The following is a 24,353-nucleotide window of genomic DNA, read 5'->3' as shown; positions in this document are numbered from 1 at the left end:
CTAAGACGACAGATGAAAGGAGATACACGTTCCAGCAAAGAAGCGCTAAATCAAATAAATAAGACTATCACAAAGTCAATAAGAAAAGACATAAGAAACTACAATGTAGAAAAAAACAAAACAAGCAATAGAGCAAAATAAGAACATGAAAGTTTTGAAGAACGTAAGCGTACAAAAAGGAAAAATAGAAATCAACAAACTAAGAAACAGAACTGGAAAAGAAACTACAAACAGAGATGAAATATTAACAATAGTCGAAGAGTTCTACACAGAGTTATACAAATCAAGAAAAAAAGATGACAATGCGCAACCTCCAATTACAGTAAAAACTGGAGTATTAAATCAAGGATCGGATTTAATGCCCGATATAACAAAATCAGAAATCAAAGAGGCTCTGAAGAAAATGAAAAATAATCGAACCCCAGGTGAAGATGGAATAGTATCAGAAGCACTAAAAATTGGAGGAAATATACTACTTGAAAAAATTAAACAACTTTTCAATATCTGCCTTCACAACGCCAATATTCCAACAGACTGGAACAACGCTACTATGATTCTATTACACAAAGCAGGAGACAAAGCCAATTTAGAGAATTACAGACCGATTAGCCTCCTCAGCCATTTATATAAGTTATTTACGCGAATAATAGTTAAGAGAATGGAAAGAAAGTTAGAGACTTATCAACCAAGAGAACAGGCAGGATTCCGAAAAAATTACGGAACAAATGACCATCTACAAAGTATAAAAACCCTGATAGAGAAAGTAGTGGAATACAATAAACCCCTAGTTCTAGTTTTTATCGATTTTCATAAAGCCTTTGATACAGTTGAACTTAGCAAAATATTACAGGCGCTTAAAGAATGCAGGCTAGATTATAGATATACAAAATTATTACACAAAATATACTTACAGGCAACAACCACTGTCAAATTACATACTAACAGTAATCGCATAAAAATAGAACGGGGGTTAGACAAGGAGACCCAATGTCACCTAAACTTTTTAATACGGTCTTAGAACATGCTTTCAAGAGTTTGGATTGGATGACAAAGGGAATAAAAATAGATGGAGAATACCTAAACAACTTACGTTTCGCCGATGATATAGTCATAGTAGCTGAGGATCTAGGTATGGCAAGAGAGATGGTACAAGAACTCGTTGTAGCTACAGAAAATGTTGGTTTAAATATAAACATCTCAAAAACAAAAATAATGACAAATTTGGTACCCAACCAGAACTCAGTATTGGTGGGAAGGAAATAGAACTCGTAGATAGATATAAATACCTGGGACATGAAATTACGATTGGCAGGGATAACCAGACTCATGAGCTGAAGAGAAGAATCGGTCTTGGGTGGGCAGCATTTGGAAAACTGAGAGAAACTTTTAAAAGTGAGTTACCCACATGTCTAAAGAGAAAGGTATTCGATCAGTGCGTCCTCCCAGTCTTGACGTACGGATCAGAAACACTTACCTTAACTAAAGCCTCGGCTACCAAACTAAGAGTCACGCAGAGAAGAATGGAGCGGTCAATGTTAGGAATAACTCTGCGAGACAAAATCAGAAGCGAAGAAATCAGGAGAAGAACAAAGGTGACTGACGTCATCGAGAGGATAGCCAGGTTGAAGTGGAGATGGGCAGGACACGTAGCCAGAATGACAGATGGGCGATGGACGAAGAGGTTATTGGAATGGAGGCCAAGAGAAGACAAGAGAAGCGTCGGTCGACCGCCTACAAGATGGACTGACGACTTAAGAAAGGTAAATATAAACTGGATGAGGGCGGCGCAGGACAGATGGGGTTGGAAACGAGGGGAGGAGGCCTATGTTCAGCAGTGGACTTTTGAGGCTGGATGATGATGAATGCTGGACTATCTGATCATGAAGCAGTTTATACGAAGTTTAACATCCTCAGCAAACCCTCCTCGAAAACCCGACGTTTAGACAGGATATTTTCCACCCGGAACTTTCGTAAATTCCAAACTTTATGCTTAACCCGTTGATGGACAGCACGTGTATAGACGTCTAATTTCCAGCGTTGTAATGTGACGCAACGTCTATAGACGTAGACGTTCCATTTTTCTTATTCTACTTTGCAAAATACATATAGTGTCACACACTTGCTTATACATTTGACGCACTGTCCGTCAACGTGTTAACCTCTGAGTAGCACTTTCCTTCTATGGACGTGGACTATATTTTCAGTGATTTTTAGTTTGTCTGTATCTTTAATAAAGCATTTCCTTTAATTGCAATTAAGCCGAAACATCGCAAACCCTGGATCACCAAAAGTATCCGAATATCAGCCAAGAATATGCGTTCTCTACTGTAGATCAAGAAATTTACTACGAACGTTTCTGTCACTGAATATATCACCAAGTACCGGGCAACCGATCTAAAACTTATAAAATTGCTAAAAAGGTACTAGGTACTATCAAAATCGTCTGAGAAGCTCTAAAACCCACACAGCTCTCACATTTTCCTTTCCAGACCCTGAAAATCTAAATGAATACTTTTTTAATGTAAGTAAAAATATTATATTAACTATTTTGCTACAACGAGATCCCATTTCCTATCCCCCTAGTTCAGGAAAGGTCTCGAATTCATTCTTTTATAAGACCAGTTGGTAAATCTGATGCGATCCAAACAATCAATAGTCTCAAAAGCAAATATTCCTGTAGTGCTGATGGTCTAGCGTTAAAAATTTTCTTAAATCTTCCAGACAATGTGTTGGAAGTCCTCATCTCACTAATTATTGATTCATTAATTTTATATTTCATTACTACCGGTACTCTCCAAAATTATTAAGAGAATCATAAAACCCCGACTTATGTCCTTTCTCGTTGAAAACAACATTTTTTCACAAAATCAGTTCGGCTTTTTAAATAATAAATGTACCACTGATGCCATGTTTTCTATAATACACGAGGTTTATCCAGCACTGAACAATAATCTTCACACTGCCACCGTTTTTGTCACTATGACAAAGCTTTTAATTGTGTAAATCACATTTTGATAAAAAAAACTAATTTTTTTTTCTCTGATTTTGGCCTTGGTTTAGAATTAGAACCTTTAGCCACGTAATAATGTGTAGTGTATGTGGTGAGTAAGTGTCCTGTTACTTTGCAAAGTCAACGTGATTCTCTTTGCAAAGAGACGCTAATTGTATACGAACGTCTGCGGTCCCTCCGGTGAGTACCGATCCCACAAGGACAGAAACTATTTTCATTTATTAATTTATAATAAATGAAAAAAAAATTTTTCATTTATTAATTTATAAAATACTAAATTTCTACGGAATTCGAGGTATTTCTTTGAATTTCCAATCTTACTTGGATAATCAGAAACAACTGGTTAGAGCAAATTATACCGACTCTAGTCCCAAAAACTTTGTATTTGGGGTACCTAAAGGTTCAGTATTGGGTCCTCTCCTTTTCCTTATCTTTATTAATGACATCACTAGTTTAAAAATCTATGGAAAAATCTTTCTTTTTGCTCATGATACCAGTATCACTTGGAGCAACTCAAATATTGCAACTATTCATGTTATTATACCTTCTGATCTACTTACAATAAAAACCTGGTCTACGTTCAACCCTAATTTACTTTCGTTTAACTTAGATATAACAGTAGCATTATCTTTTAAAAGAGCTCTTCAACCATTACTTCTTAATAACAGCCAGATCAGTACCGTTGATTCTGTAAAATTTCTAGGTATTTTTTAGACAGCAACCTTAAATGGTCCCTTTATATCGATTTGTTAAGGTAATAGGCGCAAAATGTTGCCTGTCAAAATGTTCAATATGATCAACTATTTTTAATGGGAAATAAGCCACAATTTTACCAAAAAAAATGAGTTTATTAACGTTTCGAAGCCCAAATCGGGTTTCGTTGTCAAAATACAAAATACTACTAAAATAAACAAAAATGTTGTTGCTAAGTAAAAAAAATTCTTCTATTTATTTAATCTGACTCGTTTATATTGGCAATTCAGACGTATATTATACATTTTAAAGTAGAAGACTTTAAAATGTGATATCGCCAATATTTATGAGTTGCGTTAATAAAATAATTTTTTTGGTAAAATTGTGGCTTACTTCCCATTAAAAATAGTTGATTATAAAAATGCCACATTATTAATATGTTTTAAATGTTTTCATTTTTGTCGAATCCTGAGAAAACTCATAGGTATTTTTGAAAAATTTAAACGTTGAATACAAGATTACGTTATTACCGAGGACCGAAAGTTCCTGAACACTTCTATAATGTTTATTTTAATAAGTTACAAGGGTAAAAAAAGTAAGAGAAAATTTAGTGTGACTTTAATTTTAAATATCTCATTCAAAAGAATTAGACTACAGGCCCACGTCCAAAATGGATGGGTCATATTAACCACCAGGTGACGTATATAGGACGATATAAGAGCATAAAATAATAAGATTCAGCACTATGCCGTCACTTGTAAGTAAGCAGTCCAACTGAGTGCTGGTGAGAATTCAAAAGTGCAGGTAGAGTGGGTACATTTTGGTCATATACAGGGTGTCCAGAAACTTTACCGACAAACGAAGACAGGAGATTCCTCAGATAATTTTAAGACAATTTAACCCAATTTACCTAGTCCTAAAATGCTTCTTAAGGGAGCTAGAGCTCTTTGAAGATGGCGTCATGAAATTAGTTTTTCTTAAATACCTCCAGAACGCTTAGATTTAGAAAAACGAAAATTGGTATGCCTATTTAGTTTTCAGAGATGAGTCGATTCCATCTATCGCAAAATTCTAGTACCGGTCATGGGCGTCCGTTTTGGGTAGAGCAACGGGTATTTTAACGCATAACTTTTTTGTTCTTTCTTAACTTTTATGAATTTTTGACACCGTATTATTAAATTGTGAGGTATTCTAATACTAAAAGGTACTCTTGCTTTAAGTCGGTAGGACACACCGTTTTCTAGAAAAATCGATTTGAAATTTTTCATTTTTGGAATTTGAAAAAAAAATGAAAAGAACTTTTCAACAAAAAACGAAGTATTTTACCAACATAAAGTAAGAGTAACTTTTAGTACTCGAATACCTCATAATTTAATAATCTAGTGTCAAAAATGCTCAAAAATTCAAGATAAAAAAGTTATGCTATAAAATAACTGTTGACCTACCCAAAACGGACGCCTATGACCAGTACTAGAAATTCGCAATTAATGAAATCGATTTATCTCTGGAATATAAATAAATGTACCAGTTTTGGTCTTTCTAAACAGTTTTTTTTTGAAAAAAATTTTTTTAATTCAAAGAGCGAAAAATTTTCAGATCGATTTTTCTAGAAAACGGTGTGTCCTACAGATTTAAAACAAGAGTACCTTTTAGTACTAGAACACTCCATAATTTAATAATCCAGTATCAGAAATGCATAAAAGTTAAAGATAAAAAAGTTATGTGATAAAATAACCGTTGCCCTACCCAAAACGGACGCCTATGATCGATACTAGAAATTTGTAATGGATGGATTAGATTTATATCTTGAAGATAAATACGCGTACCAACTTTTGTTTTACTAAATGGAAGCGTTCTGGAGGTATTTAAGAAAAACTAATTACAAGACGCCATTTTCAAAGAGCTCTAGCTCCCTTAGGAAGCATTTTCGGACTAAGTGAATTGGGTTAAATTAACTTAAAATTATCTGAGGAATCTCCTGTCTTCGTTTGTCGGTAGAGTTTCTGGACACCCTGTATATTTTTGTACGGCATTTTTACCATAGATAGATCCATGAAAAATAATAAGAAAGCGCGCAGTGCCGTACAAAAATGGCGAGCCAAAAAGTTGGTAAATTTTTTTGATTTCCTGACAATTTCCAGGGTAAATTTGGTCATTTGATTCTGTACGGCATCAGTTTCATACTGTTTTAATACAACTTCTAATCCATTATTCCGCAACGCCGTACAAAAATCATGCGACAAGGGGAAAATCGAGGGTTGCAATCCCCTCTCTTTCCGTGGTCCTGGGGGTGATTTGAAAAAGTACGGCTTCGGTTCCAAAACATTATCTAGCACTCAAAAGTACTGTTAAAAATAATGCCGTCAAAAAATGATTGTTCATTTGAATGTATATTAATACTTATGTTAATTTCATGGTTTACTTGATTTATAAAGCTAAAAAAATCATTTGACTCTGTACGGCAACTTTTTCTTTAACAATATGTTGTAAAATACAATTGTTATGTAGTATTGCCGTTCAAAAGAAACTGTTCTAAAAAAAATTATAGAGAAATACAAAAACAGAAATTTTTTAAAATATTGCCAAAGTTAAAATATTCATAGATTAATAAAATATAGCAATTTTATACATTTATCCTTTGTTTTAAATAGTATTAAGATAAATAAATTAGGAAAAAATGATGCCGTAGATTTTAATGCTTACCATATCTTTCAGGTTGATGATAATGACGCTACCATTTTAAAGGTAGTACTTTATGGTCATTTGATACTGTACGGTACACATATTTTTGAAGAGAACAATTATTATTGATAATATGATAAAATCATTATGACGTCTAACTGAAGTGAAAGGGTATGTAAGTATATAATATCCAAGAATTGAAACTGTAAATCCCAGTATCAACAGTTTTGTATGCTTTTTGGTTTAATATATACTTCAAGCATTATTGTTACATGTATATAATTGATTTGTTTCATTGTAATGATGTGAATAAATAAAACAACTAATATTTTTTAGAAAAATTATTACTAGAAAACGACTACTTAGCACACAGTACAGTATTATAGGCAGGTGTAGATATATGCCTACAAATGCTAAACGTCGTAACATAACGTTGCTCCTTAAGCGATATACAGGGTGTCTGCGTAACTTGGAACCATATGGGAAACTTTTTTAATATCAATTTTACGAAAAAAAGTCATTCTTTATAAAGTGCTCTGCATAGTCTAAAACCTAAGATGCAATCATCAGATATCAAATTTTGTCAACAGTATACGAGGTATGTCAAAAAATATTAATTTCGCTCAAGAGCAAACTACCTTTATATTTCAAAATATCAAAAAAATTTATTATGAAAAGTTATTTGTAATTAAAAACCATATTCAAATAGGCAATAACAGCCTTCTACTTGAAAAAAAAAATCTGAAATTTTCCTAATTACCGATTCCGAACATCATTTTTATCTATTTGACATGTAATAAGTCTTTTATTAATAATTTTAGGAAAAAAAGTTATTCATAAAAATATGTGCATGGTCTAAACCTCAAAATGCAACCATCAGTTATCCAAGTTTGTTAATTTTATACGAGGTGTGACAAATAATATGAATTTAGAAAGAATTTAGAAATTCATATTATTTGACACACCTCGTACAAAATTAATAAACTTGGATAACTGATGGTTGCATCTTGAGGTTTAGACCATGCACAGATTTTTATGAAGAATAACTTTTTTTCCTAAAATTATTAATAAAAGAGTTATGTATACATGTCTAATAAATAAAAATGATGTTCGGAATCGGTAATTTAGGAAAATTTCAGAATTTTTTTTTTCAAGTAGAAGGCTGTTATTGCATATTTGAATATGGTTTTTAATTACAAATAACTTTTCATAATAAAAATTTTTGATATTTTGAAATATAAAAGTAGTTTGCTCTTGTGCGAAATTCATATTTTTTGACATACCTCGTATACTGTTGACAAAATTTGATATCTGATGATTGCATCTTAGGTTTTAGACTATGCAGAGCACTTTATAAAGAATGACTTTGTTTCGTAAAATTGATATTAAAAAAGTGTCCCATATAGTTCCAAGTTAAGCAGACACCCTGTATATGTAAATTATATTTATTTAATATTTTTATTACTTTTTTATCAATATGAACTTTCATATTTGTACGGCGTTAACTTTTTATAAATTATTGCATTAAGTACAAATGAACTATCTAAATGCCGTATAAAAAAATATCGTCATAAACACCTTACATTTCGTTATATGAATTTTTCGTACATTTCATTCTGTGGATTTTTCCTTGAGCTTTTTTTTCCTACAGATCTTTGGACCAACGAAAATGTACGGCATGTAAAATAATGTTATCTATGCATAAAATACTTTCAAAATAAATTAATTTTATGTTGTTTCAAATCACCCCCCGGACCAGGGAAAGAGAGGTGCAACCCTCGATTTTTTCCCCTTGTCGCGTGATTTTTGCACGGCGTTGCGGAATAATGGATTAGAAGTTGTATTGAAACAGTATGAAACTGATGCCGTACAGAATCAAATGAACAAATTTACCCTGGAAATTGTCAGAAGATAAAAAAAATAGCAACTTTGTGGCTCGCCATTTTTGTACGGCACTGCGTGCTTTCTTATTATTGTTCACGGATCTATCGATGGTAAAAATGCCGTACAAAAATATATGACCAAAATGTACCCACTCTATCTGCACTTTTGAATTCTCACCACCACTCAGTTGGACTGCTTACAAGTGACGGCATAGTGCTGAATCTTATTATTGTATGCTCTTATATCGTCCTATATACGTCACCTTGTGGTTCATATGACCCATCCATTTTGGACATGGGCCTGTAGTCTAAATCCTTTAAGCTGTTATTCTAAGAGACATTCGGCCCTCGGTAATAATGCAATATTTCATTTTCGGTTTAAATTAAAAAAAAAATACTTATTAGTTTTCTCAGGATTCGAAAAAATGAATACATTTGAAACACATTGAAATTTTTGACAGGTGACATTTTGCATATATCGCACCTTGAAAACCATATGGCAATAACTGCAATTTTTTCATGAAATGACCTTTGAATGCAGTCTAATAAGAAAAAAAATCTATTTTTTAATGCTATATAGCAGAATCTGCAAAAAAATTTTAAGTTCGGCACCAGAAAGATACATCCCTATGGCTTTTATCAAAAATCGATTCTTCTTTTTATACCATCAGGCATTATCTGCAGTTGATGCTCTACGGTTCTAAAATTTGAAGAAAAACTTAGATCTATATAGCAATATGTGCAAAATGTGGCCCACGCTCGTAAAATAAAAGCGAGATGTACTAAGGAAAAATCTTTTAAATGCAACAAAACATACGAGTGCTGCAGAGAGATTTCATTGCAACACTGGAAATAAGCGACAAGACTATAACAAATTAATATACAACGTCGTACTGCAGATGGGTTTATCCCAAAAGAAAAGCGAGGAACTCATAAGAATGGAAAAAGAATCAACGAAGTCGTGAAACAAAACAAAATGATTTACATTGAGTCCATTCTTAGAGTGAAATCTCACTACCTAAGGAAACAAACTACCAGATAATTCGTCAGCGATGACAAAACTCTTGCTGATATTCATCGCGATTATTATAAAATTTTGCAAAGAAAAAGTTTCGGTGTTCGGAAATTACGCTACGATGATAACCATATTTCACACAGAATTTAATATACACTCCTTTAAGCCCAAAAATATCTTTGCTTGCTGTGAGAAAGTTACAGAAATTAATTAGATAAATCGACATTAGAAACAGTCTATAATACTCACCGTCAGGAAGTGGAACTCAATAGGAAAGAGAAATAAATGACTTAAAATCTTCAAAATCCAACAATTGCATCACTTCTTGTTTTGATTTACAATCATTACTACCGACGCCTTCAGGCGAAGTCTCTTTATTTTATTACAAAAGCAGATTATCAACATTATTTAATTTCACAATTTTTTACCGGACCACAAATGCACGACACTTCTGTCTTTGGTTCAAGCGAATTGCTAATCGTGATTCAAATGAAATAGCGTCGTTCCTGTTACAATTTCTGAGGAACCATGCCAGGGAAAAAGAAATAATATTATACTCAGATAACTACTGTGGGCGAAATAAGAACAAGTATATTGTCTATCTTTATCAATATGGAGTACAGAAATTGAAAACATACCTAAAATTACCCACAAATTTTTGATAACGGGTCACTCCCAAAATACGGTAGATACCGTGCATTCTTTGATTGAGAAACAAAAAGCTTTAAAAGATGACCAATTTACGTGGCTGCGCAATGATTCACAGTAGTTCAAACAGCGAAAAAAACAGGTGAACCTTATATAAAATTAATGAAAGGTGTACATCGGATATATTGGAATTGGACTTTAAAAACGATGTAAGGAAATGGGGAATAATTGGATAGCGCTTATCAAAAAGGTACCAACAGCCATTTTGCAGTTTTGAGTAAATTAAGATTAAAGATTTATCAGTTTTAAAAATCGGCATTTTATCATTTTTTAGGTTTCTCAATTTTTTTAGGGGAAAGATTGAGTTTAGATATTTGTCTTCTATAAAAAAATATAATAAAATAGTTTTTCTCTTTTTTGTAGTATGAAATGGCGCTTGGTTCTTTTTTGATAAAATCTAAATAATGTATTTGGATCTGTTTAAATACTAATTTTAGGATTTGGATCTTTTTATATAAAACTACTGTTTACTTGGATCCTTTTATTAAATAACAGAACATTAATAAGTTGTTCGTACCATTCAATTATAACCTTTTTTTAATAACCTGTCAACATTCATTAAGCGTTCATTACATTTTAATGTACATTTACACTGAAAGTCGATATATGTTTTTGTTCCTTCAATATTCCTTTCAGCGTGTAGTGTTTTTTGTTACCGTCTTTTAATTTTTTTTCTGGATTTAAAAGACTGTCCGGGATATTTTGCAAATCCCCCTTTCTTTAGTCGACCTGTTAGATGAGTGTGGTGTTGTGGTTCGTCTTCTTGTTCGTCATCTTGTTCTTGGTCTGTAGAGTCAAATCAGACTCATCAGCTTCTTTCATCATTTTATATATTTCAGCACTTCTTAAAGATGATGATTATCAGAAGGACTTTACGAAAACACTTTAATCAAAAGAAAACCAAATGATTGAAATGAAGAATGTCAAAAGGAATCCAAGCGACTAGAGCTGTGTAATTCGTGAACGAACTAGTTCAAAAGATCGACTCTCGTAACTGAACTAAAAGATTCAATCACAAATATTAAAAAGATCGAATCATATCGAACTAAACGTACTGACTGCAACACACAAACACAACGCAACGGACAGAGCGAGAGAGGCAACGATGGAACGATGTCGATATTTTCGATTGTCGATCTCGATCTTTCAACGATTTCAATCCATCTCGCCAACCGCAAGCAAACGTTTGTCGAGGTCGAGCTGGATCGAAGTAAATTAATATTTAAACATTATTTAAAGAAAAAGCGTCATAATTTAACCCCACGAGGAAGAGTGAGATGCAAATTCGGTTTACTGTTACTGAGTTTGATTGTTTGATTATTTGATTTGATATTTGATGGATTTAGTTACGACCTACTAGCGAAATAGAAGTAAAGGTTGCGTTAAGTAAGGGTTCTTTTTCTTTTTCAATTTATGAAAATGAGATGCATGGAGATGCGATGGAGGGTTAAAGAAAGAGATGCTGAATAATGTCCTATACTTTTAAATTAAATTTTTTAATAACCGTTATTTTATAAAACCGTTATATTGAAAGATTTATTTCGAGGAAAAACTGAAAACGTGAAAACCCAGATTTTAGTAAACAGTAACAAAACAAATACAATTTTATAGGCTACTTTTTATTTTTTTATATTTACAAAAATATTTAATGTCATGTGTCAAAATAAACGATTCCTGATTGATCTACTTTGAACTAATTTATATTTGATTCTCCCATCTTAAAGTATGTCGTATGAATCATCAGTGAACTAAATGAACTAAACGAACTACTCTTTTGTACTATTCATTTTAATGACCGAGATCGAAAGATCGAAATCCACGTAGTGAACAAAACTTCCCAGCTCTACAAGCGACATGCGACATGATAAAACTTTCGTCGCTTGGATCCGTTTAGAGATAAACAGAGTCCTATAATTCATAACACGCAACTTGGTAACCTTTGCCAAAAGAGGTCTCTGACGTTTAGTTGGTGCTTGGGACTTTTTAGATAAACAAAGTTGTAATATTATCGGCCAGTTAATGTAATTAAGTCAGAAATGGCAATTTGGCGCTTGGTACCTTTTAGATAAGCGCTATCCAATTATAACATTGACGAAGAAGGAAATCAGGTCGTCTGTCGTCTGGAATGACATAAGATGAACTAGGTGGGGAAGACATTTAAAAATAAGTTTCAGGTTAAGGCAAGCTTTAACGATACAGAGTTCAGAACCATTAATATAAGGCAAAAACAACGAAGGATGGTGGCTAAGATGGAACTAAGTAAAGCATATTCGCATCCACCAGGAATATGCAATCTCAAAAAACAAGATGTAGACTCTCACTATGTAAGGCTAATGTTATTCAAGAGCACTATCATAGGTTTTATGCAGATTTACACGTGACCAATGCAACAATAGAAGACGAACAGACAGATTATAATATGCAACACTTTGATTAACTGTTAACACTAAAAATTTGTAATAAATAAGTACAATCTTAAATAAAAAAACTGTTATTTGATATGCATTTTTACTGCGTCATTTGCAAAAATTGATATATTTTTTAAAACCATATGGCCGTATGTGCTAAAATACCTATTAATTTTAGCAAATTTTATGTACTTCTTAATTCATATAAAAATATGCAAAATTAAAGACAATTATACCAAATACCAGGTTTGTAGTTTAATTTTTGGAACTACAGGAAATAAAATTAACTTTACAAAAACTTAAAATGCTCATAACTCGATATTATGATTTTTGCAGTTACTGCCCTATGGTTTTCAAGGTGCGATATGCCCTTAAGGCAGAAACTATCTGTTTCGAAGGAAATCCATTAAGCATCTTCCAAAATAGCATATTTTTCTTTGTTCGAGTCACATCTTCGATATGGTCTTCCTTTTTGGGGTTCTGGTACAGCTGCCCAATCCGGTGTTATTTTCAAATTACAAAAAAAAGCAATAAGATGTCTGTTTGGCCTCAGAAGAACAACACATTGCAGAAGCTACTTCAAAGATCCTGGGATTTTAACACTTTCTTTTTAATTTATTTTAGAAAATGTTTCATTAATTCGTAAACATCTACATGCCTTTCCCCCAAGACCTAACCATGATTATTCCACCAGAAATTCTACCTTTGACGTCTATTTACCGATCCCGTCCTCTGAGTTAGTAAAGGAATCTATATTATATTCCGCAAAAAAAACTATACAACCATCGCCCTCTACAACTTAAATTCTCAAAATCTTTCCCCAAATTCTGTAAAATGATAAAAGCCTACCTTTTGGGTGTCATATGCAGCAGCTTAACTTATTAAACTTATTAATAGTTACTATCGCCCGATTTCATAATAAAGTTAAAGTACAGTGCAGTCACTAAAGGTTTTCACCTCCGATTTCGTTAAACCTTCATCGATTTTCATGAAAATTGGTAAGTAGTTAGAGTTTACCACAAGGAACAAAGGTGACATAACTCCAACTTGCGCTTATACCCTGGGGGTGGATGCCACCCAGGGGCGTAACAGAGGCCCCGCAGCGTGAAGCTTGCGGGGGGGCCCCAGTCGAGCAGGGGCCCCATCTTACCGTTTGATATTATGTAAACATCTGTTATAGGTACATGATTTTACTTTGTGCGTTTATCTTTAAACACGTAAATTTCTAAATAGGCGTATTCGGCAAGTGAATCATCTCATATCTAAAAACTTAATACTTTCCGGTCTCACGAACTTTTATGGATGGCGACAATAAACTATAATGTTTTGTACGCGACTATTAAAAGATTTGAGAATTACAATTTGCCGAATTTTAAAACAATATTTCTAAATTTAGAAATGGGTTTTCTCTTTAATCTTTACCTACGTTTAGTATTTCGATACAATTATCCAGAGGCGTAACAGAGGCCCCCTCAGCATGAAGCTTACGTGGCCCCAATATGTCAAGGGCCTCATCTTGTTGTCTAGTATATGTAAAAATGTGTTATTATATTATTTGCATACATACCTTTTTCAAGCAGTGCAGTATTGAAAATGAAGTTGTGTGCACGAAGAAAGTTGTTCATCTCATAGAATAATACTAATGTAATCATTTAGTAATTTTTGTTCTATTTTATTCTATACCAATAAAGATGAAAAATAAGTCGTCATAAACAATGCATGAATACACCAATAGCTCAGTACATGACAGTTTTGGAGTGAAATTATCAGCGTCACGACGGACGTCTTTGTTTGACAATTTGGATTTAGGTTCTAGTTACATTCCATTTCAAAGTTGGATTTATGCAAAGTTGGAGGGGCTGATACCCCTCCCTGGGGTGAAAAACATACGTTTAAAATAAGTCCGAAAATGTATAAATTAACTAATTATAAGCAACTTTTGTTCCATAGAGTTTCTTTATCTATGTTAATACTTTTCAAGTCATTGGCGAGTGAAAATGTTTATTTTTCAACAAAAAAACAACATTTTCAGACGGGTTTTTCGCAAATAACTCAAAAATAAGTATTTATCGAATTAAATATTAGATATCAAAAAAATATTTGTATCAAAAATGTAGCTTAAAAGATACAAAAAAAAATGTGTACTTATTCATGAAGTCTATCGACACAGTAAAAGCACAGTTGAAGCTCATGAAAAATTATTCTTATTCGTCCAATTCCAAATCGAATATTTCAACCTGAAATAACCAAAAAATGAAACAATTTTCGGGAAAAATTCATTAAAACTTTGTTTAAATGTTTAAAAAAAAGCTTTATTTTAATTTTTTTTAAGCTTCTAGTACCAAAATTAAACAAGTTACGCCCAAAATAAAGTTGCCCCCTTTTTTGGTTAAAAAACTATTTCGCACTCTAAAAAAATTTATCATTAGCGTTTTACCATTTACTTTAAATATTTATTGTTTAGATGATCTGTAAGTTTGACCGGTTGGAAGTTCTTATTTTTGAGAAAAATTGGTTTCATAGTAAAAAAAGTTTTTTTATTTTGGAAAAATGCCTTTTTTCAAAATAACTTAAAAAGTACTAGTGATACGAAAAATCTCACATATTAAAGAAATGTAGGTCTTGCTTTTATAAACATTCTGGCTTTATTTTGTTTTTCTGTAAGACAAAAATTGGTTAAGATATGGTTGTTTAAAATTTGCATATACTTGTGATTAGTGACTCGTTCAAGCCCTTTCAACTAAAATCCTTTTAAAAATAAGCACTTTGAACCGGTGAAACTTACAGGTCATACAAAAAAGTTAAGTAATTTATAAGGCGATAATGTTTAGTTTCATTTGAGGTGCTAAATAGGGGGAGATTTTCACAATTTTTTTAACAAAATATGGAATTAACTGTATTTTGAGCGTAACTGGCCTAGATTTGATGTTACAAATTTTGTAAAAAATAAAGCTTCTTTTAAACACTTTAAAAAGGTCTAATGAGTTTCCCCGAAAAGTATTTCATTTTTTGGTTATTACACCTTGAAATATTTGATTTGGAATTTGACGAATAAGAAGTACTTTTCATGAGCTACAACTTTTCTTTTACTGAGTCGATAGACTTCATTTTTGTTTCATTTTTTTATAAGCTAGATAGGTACATTTTTGCTAACAATATTATTTTCGATCGAATACCTATTATTTGAACTATTTGCGAAAAATCGCCTAAAAACGTGGTTTTTTTGTTGAACAATAAACATTACTCATAAATAACTCGAAAAGTCTTGAGTTGACTAATTCGGTGGTGACATTGAAAATTGCACGGTGTATCGCCATATTTTATGTTGATTTACTGGGCTGTAACACATATAGGTATTTGTTACACATGTCGCATTCTCGCGGGTGAAAATTATTTTAATAAAAATAATACCATAAGTCGATACAGGGACAAATTTTAAGAAATATTTACTATATGTTAACTTGTTAATACAAGTCAATACTTTTTGAGTTATTAAAGATCAAAAATTTTATTTTTTCCTAAAAAAAATGCATGTTTATAGCTATTTTTCACGTATAACTCAAAAACTATAAGCTTTTACAAAAAAGTTGTTATTGTCAAAACTAAGATAATAAAAAATTGAATACACGTCTTACTTATAGAACTAGACGAATGTTAATTAAAAGTGAGTTATGGGTATTACTCCATTAAAATGTTACATTTTTTTAAGCCGTACCTTGCATTTGTTAGAGGAGTCAATTTTATTTCTTTAATGTATAAGTTTTTGGGGTCACCACCCTTGTCCCCCGGCCGCCATCTTGGAAATGGTGTGCAAAGGGGTTTCGCGCTATAAGTCGTAAACTACCAACCCTACGGAAAAACTAATTAAACATAAAATGGAGCAAATTATATTTTCTACAATTTTATTTCTATTACATTTTATCGTAAAGTGAGCAACAAAAAAGATATAAACAAAAATATGTAAAAAATTTTTAGCAAGATTCCTTTTGGAGGTTGTAACTTTTTTTCAGTTCATTTTAAAATAAAATAATATTAAAGCAATTTTGTAGAGGGTATTTCAGCGAACAATTTTCACTATAAATTTGTTTAATTCTATTTATTTATATAGGTGTTACAGCGCTCCAAATTTGACCAGATTCTCGAATGCTCATAGGGATATAATAAAATTGGAAAGAAATCCTTTGTAAAAGGTATAAAAAATTTTTTATTTATTAAAAATCCCTTAAAAGGGCTACATCACAACAAAACGTTTTCGATTTTTATAAAAAATCATCATCAGTGTTCGATAAACTGGATGCTAGCTGAGCCACAAAAGAAAAATATCTGGGTAAAAACCCTTTACATAAAATATAGATGCCTTAAAAGTGCATACTTCAATAAAAAGGCCTGTGATGGTCACATGGCAAACAGGATAATGCCCTAAGGTAAAGTATACAGGTTTCCCAACACGTGGGATCCAAATTGAGTTGATCACATTTCAATGACTTAAAGGCAACTGGGATTTCTTTCCAATTTTGTGATTGATGGTATACAGCCAACTACAGGAAAACTTTTTCTTTTCCTTGTGGATTTTCGATATAATAAAAACAAAAGTTAGGCTTACTTTTCTATCTATATATATTTTTTATTCATACAATTTATTATGATTTTAACATTCCTATGCTATTATTAATCTGTTATTGACCTTTCTCCCCACTATAAAACTTATAACCCGAAGCATATATAGAAACGGCCCAAGAAGTTGTTTGAGGAGAAATTCGGCGTTTCAGAAGAAGAATGACGCAACCGCTTATTGAAAAATTCTTAAGAGGAGCAAAAAACGAATTTTTGGTTATCAAAATCATAAAGTATGATCAAAATTAGCCATTCACCACACCGTGGTCAGGATCTCGAGATATAGGCGTTTTTGGGGTGTGCCGCTTGTTTATGAAGTAACATAACTTTTTTACTATTGTATATTTTGACTTAAAATTTTCCAAAAAACTTCTTCATGAATCATATTTTATTGTTGTGTTGGTTAAAATTATAAACTAAAAAGTTTGTCACTCAACTTTTTTAAGTAAACATGAAACTAACGAAATATGATGACAAAATGTTTAAAAACTAACAACTACTTTTTTAATGTGTTTAAATATTTAGGACAAATCCCATTGTTATCTACACACTTCAGAGATTAAACAGTAAAATTTTCAAAAGCAAATAATATTTACAGCGACCAAAGATACAGCGAGGTAAATTTGAAAAATCATCAAAATTGATTTTCGGCATTTTTGTATAAAATTTGATTTTTGAACATGTTCCACCAAATCTAGATAAAAATAAACTTCATATTCGGATTCAGCGACCTCGAAAACATAAAAATAGATCATAATTGCTCATTCACCTTAAATTTGATTTTCGTGGTCGGCGTATTTTTTTTATTGTATTCCTACGAGAATTCGAGAATCTGGTCAAGATTGGAGCGCTGTAAAACCTAGATAATATATAAAATTAAACAACTTTATAGCGAAAATTGTTCATTGAAAAATCCTCTACAAAATCGCTATGATGTTATTTTATTGTGAAATGAACGGAAAAAAAGTTATAACCTCCAAAAGGAAACTTACAAAATTTTCTCATATTTTTATTTATAACTTTTTTGTTGGTCACTTGACGATAAAAAGTAATAAATATAAAATTGTAGAAAATTTAATTTGCTACATTTTATGTGTAATTAAATTTTCTGTAGGATTGCCAGTTTAGAAGATACAGAGCGAAAACCCTTTGCACCCCTTTTTCCAATATGGCGGCCGGGGGACAAGGGTGGCGACCCCAAAAACTTGAACTTAAGCTTCTACTGAACCCCCCTACATATTAAAAAAATAAAATTGACTCCTCTAATAAATGCAAACCTAAATGTAACATTTTAATGGACTATATAATTATTTAATGTATATTTTTTTCGACGAGTACTTAAATCTAAGTATTCAAGCTTAAATAACGGGAAAACATGCAATTTATAAAATATATCTTCTAAGTACTTGTCAAAGCACTTCGGAATACCTATCAAGGGAGCTCCAGAAGAAGTTAATATCAAAATTAAGCAAGTTATGATGAAAATAAGAGAACCCTTTCGAATTCTTTAGGAAAAAGTGAAAAATAAAACATACCATTTCCACAAAAATTAAAATTTATAGTAGTCGAGGAAATGAAGCTGAAAAAATGTCAAAACCTCGCAATTTCTTCGTCCAGCATCGATTTGTACAAAAATTTGGGATTAGGCTCATTACACCCTCTAGTTCATTTTCTATATTGAATCGTTGTACGCGTTTGGTTTTTTAAGGGCGAAAACTACCCCTAATTGTAAAAAATTATAAAATATCATTTTAAAATTTAATATTTTCAAAATTTGGTTCTTGTTATTTACATAATGATTGTTTTATGTTTTAAGATATACTATCATATTATTTCAACCCTTAAAACCACCCTTTTTGGAGCTATATATAAAAAATTTACTTATCCTAAAAGAATAATTTCGGTTTGCATCGATTTACATAAAAATTTGGGATTAGGATCATCTCACCCTGTAATTCATATTCTATATCATGCTTAAGGGCGTTGATTATTTTTAGGGGTGTAAACTACCTCTTATTGTCAAAAATTATATAAAAACATTGTAAACTTTAATATGGGTAAAACTTGGTTTTGATTGGTTAAATAATGATTGTTTTATACTTTAGGATATAATATCATAATATTTCAACCCTTAAAAACTGCCCTTAATAACATAACAGTTTTTATAAGTAGATATTTTAATAGATCTAAACAGAAAAAAAGTAGAATTAAAGAATTACAAAAACATTTATTTACACAAAAATACGAATTTACAAATATATGTTCAATTACAAATACAAATAGTTTTTTAGTCATTTTCCAGTATACGAACCGGTTTTGTGGTATTATACATACATTGAAAATTATCTATAAGCGGACTATCCGAATTTTTTGAAAAAAAAATCGTTTTATAAACATAGCTCCTTCATTTTTGGCGATGAAAAGTTTTTTCAAAAATGACTTTGTAGGATTTTTAAAGAATTATAAGACTATGTAAACTGAATTCCGTAAGATCCCTTGGTTTTTAATTAGGGTGGGTCTAAAAAGCTCGAATAAGGGGCAGGCGCGGATCCAAGGGGGGGTCAATGGGGTCAATTGCCCCCTCCTTGAGACTTCGCCTGGTATCGCATTTTTTTTAAGAAAGAGATAATTACGATTGAAAATAAATAGTGAGTTTTGTGTCCTGTTGACAACTGAATAACGGAATGAAACATAAAACAGAATTCCTTCTCTAAAGTACGTGTTCTCGGTCTTACTGTATGGTGTCGAGTCTTGGACTGTGAGTAAAGTCGATCTACTTACCTAAATCGGCTTTCGAAATGTGGTTCTATAGAAGAATTTTAAAAGTATCTTGGCTGAAGAAGATTCGAAACTCCATAATACTAGAACGTCTCAGCAAGACGTCTCAGCAATATTTAAAATTATTAACAAGCAAGCTCTTCAATACTTCAATAATTATGTCATTAAAAGATCACTTTTGTTAGGTCAGTATAATTTAAGATTTGATAATTATCATATTGAAAGGTTCAATACAAGTGCCATGGAAAGAACTCTTTTTGTTGAAGGACTAAGAATATAAATAGTCTACCATCTAGCATAAAAGATTCACCAAATGTTAAAGTCTTCAAAAGTAGGTTAAAAAAATTGTATTTTAAGAATTAGTTGATTTTTCGTTTTTAAGTTATAGTTATTTAAATATATGTAAATGTTTATTTGTAATGTAATAGCTAAAAAGCTAAATAAATCCTATTATTATTAAGACTACTGAGATTATAGATGGCATCAATAAGAGAAAAGTGGAGTATTTTGGACATATAATGAAAAGTTTCAAATATAGGTTGCTACAAAATATTATGCAAGTGAAAATAGAAGGCAAACGCAGTCCAGGACGAAAAAGCACTTCGTGGTTGATTTAGGGTGGCAGTGAATAAAATTAAGATAGCTATGATAGTAACCAACGTTCTGAAAGGACATGGTACATGAAGAAAAATAAAGTAACAGCCCATACCGAAAAAGAATCCTGCGTACGCGAGTGACGAGAAAATTTTTATTTCATTGCCCCCTCCTTGCAAGGTTGCTGGATCCGCCGTTGATAAGGGGTGTTTGCTCGTAAATAGAGGTTTTAAACAGCTATATCTCGCTAACTGTTCACTATAATGAAAATCTATGCACAAGAGAATTTTAGTTTATTAAAAAACTACAATTTAGTAGTCTATCATTTTTTTGGCATCTCCAGCATTTTCGGAGATATTTTTTGAAGTATAGGTGAAAAATGGGAAATTCCAAAAAAATTATTTTTCTTTAAACTTCAATTTTTCTAAAAATTAGGCCTTTTAAATAGGTCAAGCTTTTTAGGTGTATTGATAATACAAATGTAAAAGGAATTACAGATAGGTGAAGACCAATTTTTATTTAGGATGATAGTTAGGGGCTTGTTTTCACAGATTTTTTCATAGAGAAAATCAGTTACCGAACTTTTTGGATCATAAGTCGCTTAATCGTCAGGCTAGAAACTTTTTATTATTATTCTTTAAAAGGCGTAACTGTTTACTTGACAAAAAGATTATTTAAGTTTTCCTCGAAAAATGCAAAGTTTTTCCGTTATTTTTCTTTGAATATTTCAAATTATGCATTTGACGAAAAAAGCTAACTTTTAAAATGTCGTTTCTGGGTTTGTATTGGTCTTAAAGATATTACAGAAAAAGAATTTGGTTTATGTTACTAAAAGATACAATTTTGATACCTACAGTTTTTTTTATTAAATGCATATATTTCGAGGTGTTCTCAAAAAACCCTCTCTAAAAAGTCGATTTTTTTATCGAAAAACTATTACTTTCAAGCGCGAATAACTCGAAAAATATTAGTTTTACGAAGAAAATGTAAAAATCATTTTTTTCTTAAAATTACTTTTTACATCGATTTACATAGGTAAAATGTAATAAAAAATTCCCGCCCCCGAGATGGGGTGGCAACCACCCCCAAGGTTTTAGCGTACAGCAGCATGATATAGAAAATGATCCTTGGACTATTCCCTACTTTCTGTGAAAATTCAAGTAAATCCATGCTGGACGAAAAAATTGCGAGCCAAAATTTCCTCGACTATAAAGTAATCCTTACAAGAATGACTTCATATTATCAATAGTAATTATTTCAGTAATTTTGACTGGTTTATAATGAATGTTTTTGAAAAAAAGATGAAATTTAAAAATATCAGAGTTTTTAAAATTATCGTAATTTTGATATTATTTTGATAATAACTCAAAAAATACTCAATATATACGTAAGAACTGATATAAAACCAAATTTTAGTTTTTTCTGAATCAAGAGATAGAAACGCTTGAAGCTTAAATTTTGCTGCGAGAACCATGTAAATTTATTTACATGGTTCTATTTAAATTTATTTAAATTTACCCATTTATTTTTAAAAAAGTAACGGGTTTAAAAGATTAAATATGTGTTTTAGTAGCCCTTGGAATTAGCTTTCAAATAGATTTTAGGTGAATATGATATCATAAAAATTAAAAAAAAAAAACATAACATTTTATGGAAAAATTTTGAAAAGATAAATTTTGAAAAAATTTTGTATCATATAGATACTCATTTGGTAGATATTTATAAGTTCTTTGACAAATAATTAATGAGTTTATGTTATAAAATGCATCATTTTCCCGTTATTTAAGCTTGAATACTTAGATTTAGGTACTCGGAGAAAAAATATATATTCAATTACCCATAACTCACTTCATCAAAAGATACTTCTAGCAAGTAGTTAACATCAAAAGATACTTCTAGCAAGGAGTTTATTTGGTTTGTTATTAGCTTTAATTTTGGTAATAACTTTTTTTTTTAAATGTATAGTTTTTGAGTTACTTGTGAAAAATCGGTTAGAAACATGCATTTTTCTCATGAAAAATTAATATCTTTGATCTTTAATAACTTAAAATGTTTTGATTTATTTAAATAACTTTATATAATAAATTTTGCTTAGAATTTGTCCCTCTATCGAATTATGGGGTTATTCTTAATAAAATAATTTTTTCCCCTTGAGAAGGGGTGGCATCAACCCCCAGGGTAAAAGCGCAAGTCGGCACGATGTCACCTTTGTTTCTTGAGATATCCTCTAACCACTCACCAATTTTTATGCATATCGATGGAGGTTCAACGAATTCGGAGGTAATAGTTCATATCCACCTTCAGTAACTGCACTATAGATTTTAGATTTAAAGTTGCACGGTTAAAGTAAACTTTAAATTTAAAGTATACATTAACTTTATTACGAAATCGGGGTTAAGGTAGTTTACAAAATTTGAAATTTATTTAAATTTTGCAATCGACTGTTTTTGTTTTACTTCATTATTTTTTTAAATTGAGGACTTATGTAATATTAGTAAATTTATTTGTTATTGTTTTGTTTTTATGGTTCTTTGTAAGATTTGTCGATAAAATTGTACAATTTTCAATGATAATAATGCATACTATTCTGTTGTCTTAATTGTTGCTTTCAATTTTGAACTATTAAATTTATCGTTATCATAATATATGTTTTAGATTCTACAATACAATCTTGGTGGGACAATTATGAAGATACTATTCATAAAATGAAAGATTGTGTATTTGAGGGGAGTAATATTTCCTTGTACACAATCATCAGACACATCTTTAATAACCAACTGCTCGCAATATATCTAACAAATAATTCAGTAATCCAGTCATTGCACTGTATTGATAGATATTGTGCAATGTTTCCGGCGTATAAAGAAGTTATAGAGATACTTCCACATAAACTGAAATCTGCAGAAGAAAGAAGATCTTTATTAAATAAACTGATTTTAGTATATAATAGAGTTTTACCTCAATTACCGCTAGAAATTATTCTTCAAATTTGTAGTTACCTGAATAACTCCGATTTGAAAAAATTTGTTCTAGCGCTCTGTGATGTCAGTTGATAAAACTGGTTATACATTATATATTTCTATATTTTAGTATATTTGCAAAAATAAGGACAATAAAAAATTAAATCATAATGAAAACCTTTTATTTCTGTGACATTTCCACCACCCACAATTTTTAAGGGGATAGGCGCAAAATTTCCGCTCCAATGCTATTTAAATGCATTCATTTTCGAGTTCTAAGAAATCTTTAAGTAATAATAAGTATTTTTGAAAAATTTAAACGCCGAATGAACGATTAGATTATTACCGAGGGCCGAAGTTTCCTGAAAACTTCTATACCTAATGTTTATTTTAACAAGTTACAGGGGTGAAAAAGAAAAGAAAATTTAGTGTGATTTTTAATTTCAAATATCTCATTCAAAAGAAACGTTTTGTTTATTGTTTATTTAAGGGACTCTGTAGCCTCAGTAATAATATAGCCTTTCATTGTGCGTTTAAATTTTTCAAAAATATTTATTAGTTTTTTCAGGATTCGTAAAAAATGAACACCATATCCGTGGTGATTATTGTCCAAATCGAATATTCCCTATTTACACACAGAATGTTTAACACTTAATAGTTATTTATGATATAAGTGTTAAAAGTACACGTTTAAGGCACGCATGTGAAAGTTTGCAGAATGAGCGATAGCGAGTTCTGCCATTCACATGAGTGCCTTAAAAATGTATGCAAAGGCATGCAGAGGATCTGTTATACCATTCTCTCAGATTTTTAAGCCATGACGTCCTTCTTCGACCTGGCCCTCTTCTTCCGTCTACCTTGCCTTGTATTATTAAATGGAGTATATTATATTTCTCTGGGTGTCGCATAACATGGCCAAAATATTCAAGTTTTTGTTAACTGTTCTGATGACTGCCGTGACTTTTCCCATCCGGTGCAAAACAACTTCATTACGAACTCTATCCACCC

General features: G+C 31.4%; 1 protein-coding gene across 1 annotated transcript in view; it reads left to right on the top strand.

The window, feature by feature from the left end:
* Positions 1-23,522, top strand: part of LOC126885697 (putative ankyrin repeat protein RF_0381) — a 39,090-nt gene extending 15,568 nt beyond the window's left edge. Inside the window, exon 4 of the mRNA XM_050652409.1 lies at positions 23,041-23,522. Coding sequence (XP_050508366.1) covers positions 23,041-23,438 — 398 coding nt within the window. The 3' untranslated portion in view covers positions 23,439-23,522. The remainder of the gene's footprint in view (positions 1-23,040) is intronic.
* The last annotated feature ends 831 nt before the right edge of the window (positions 23,523-24,353 follow it).

The sequence above is a fragment of the Diabrotica virgifera genome, chromosome 5 (assembly GCF_917563875.1).
Source record: "Diabrotica virgifera virgifera chromosome 5, PGI_DIABVI_V3a".
Lineage (NCBI taxonomy): Eukaryota > Metazoa > Arthropoda > Insecta > Coleoptera > Chrysomelidae > Diabrotica > Diabrotica virgifera.
The sequence above is the reverse complement of the archived record's forward strand: the minus strand, read 5'-3'. Positions and strand labels throughout refer to the sequence as shown.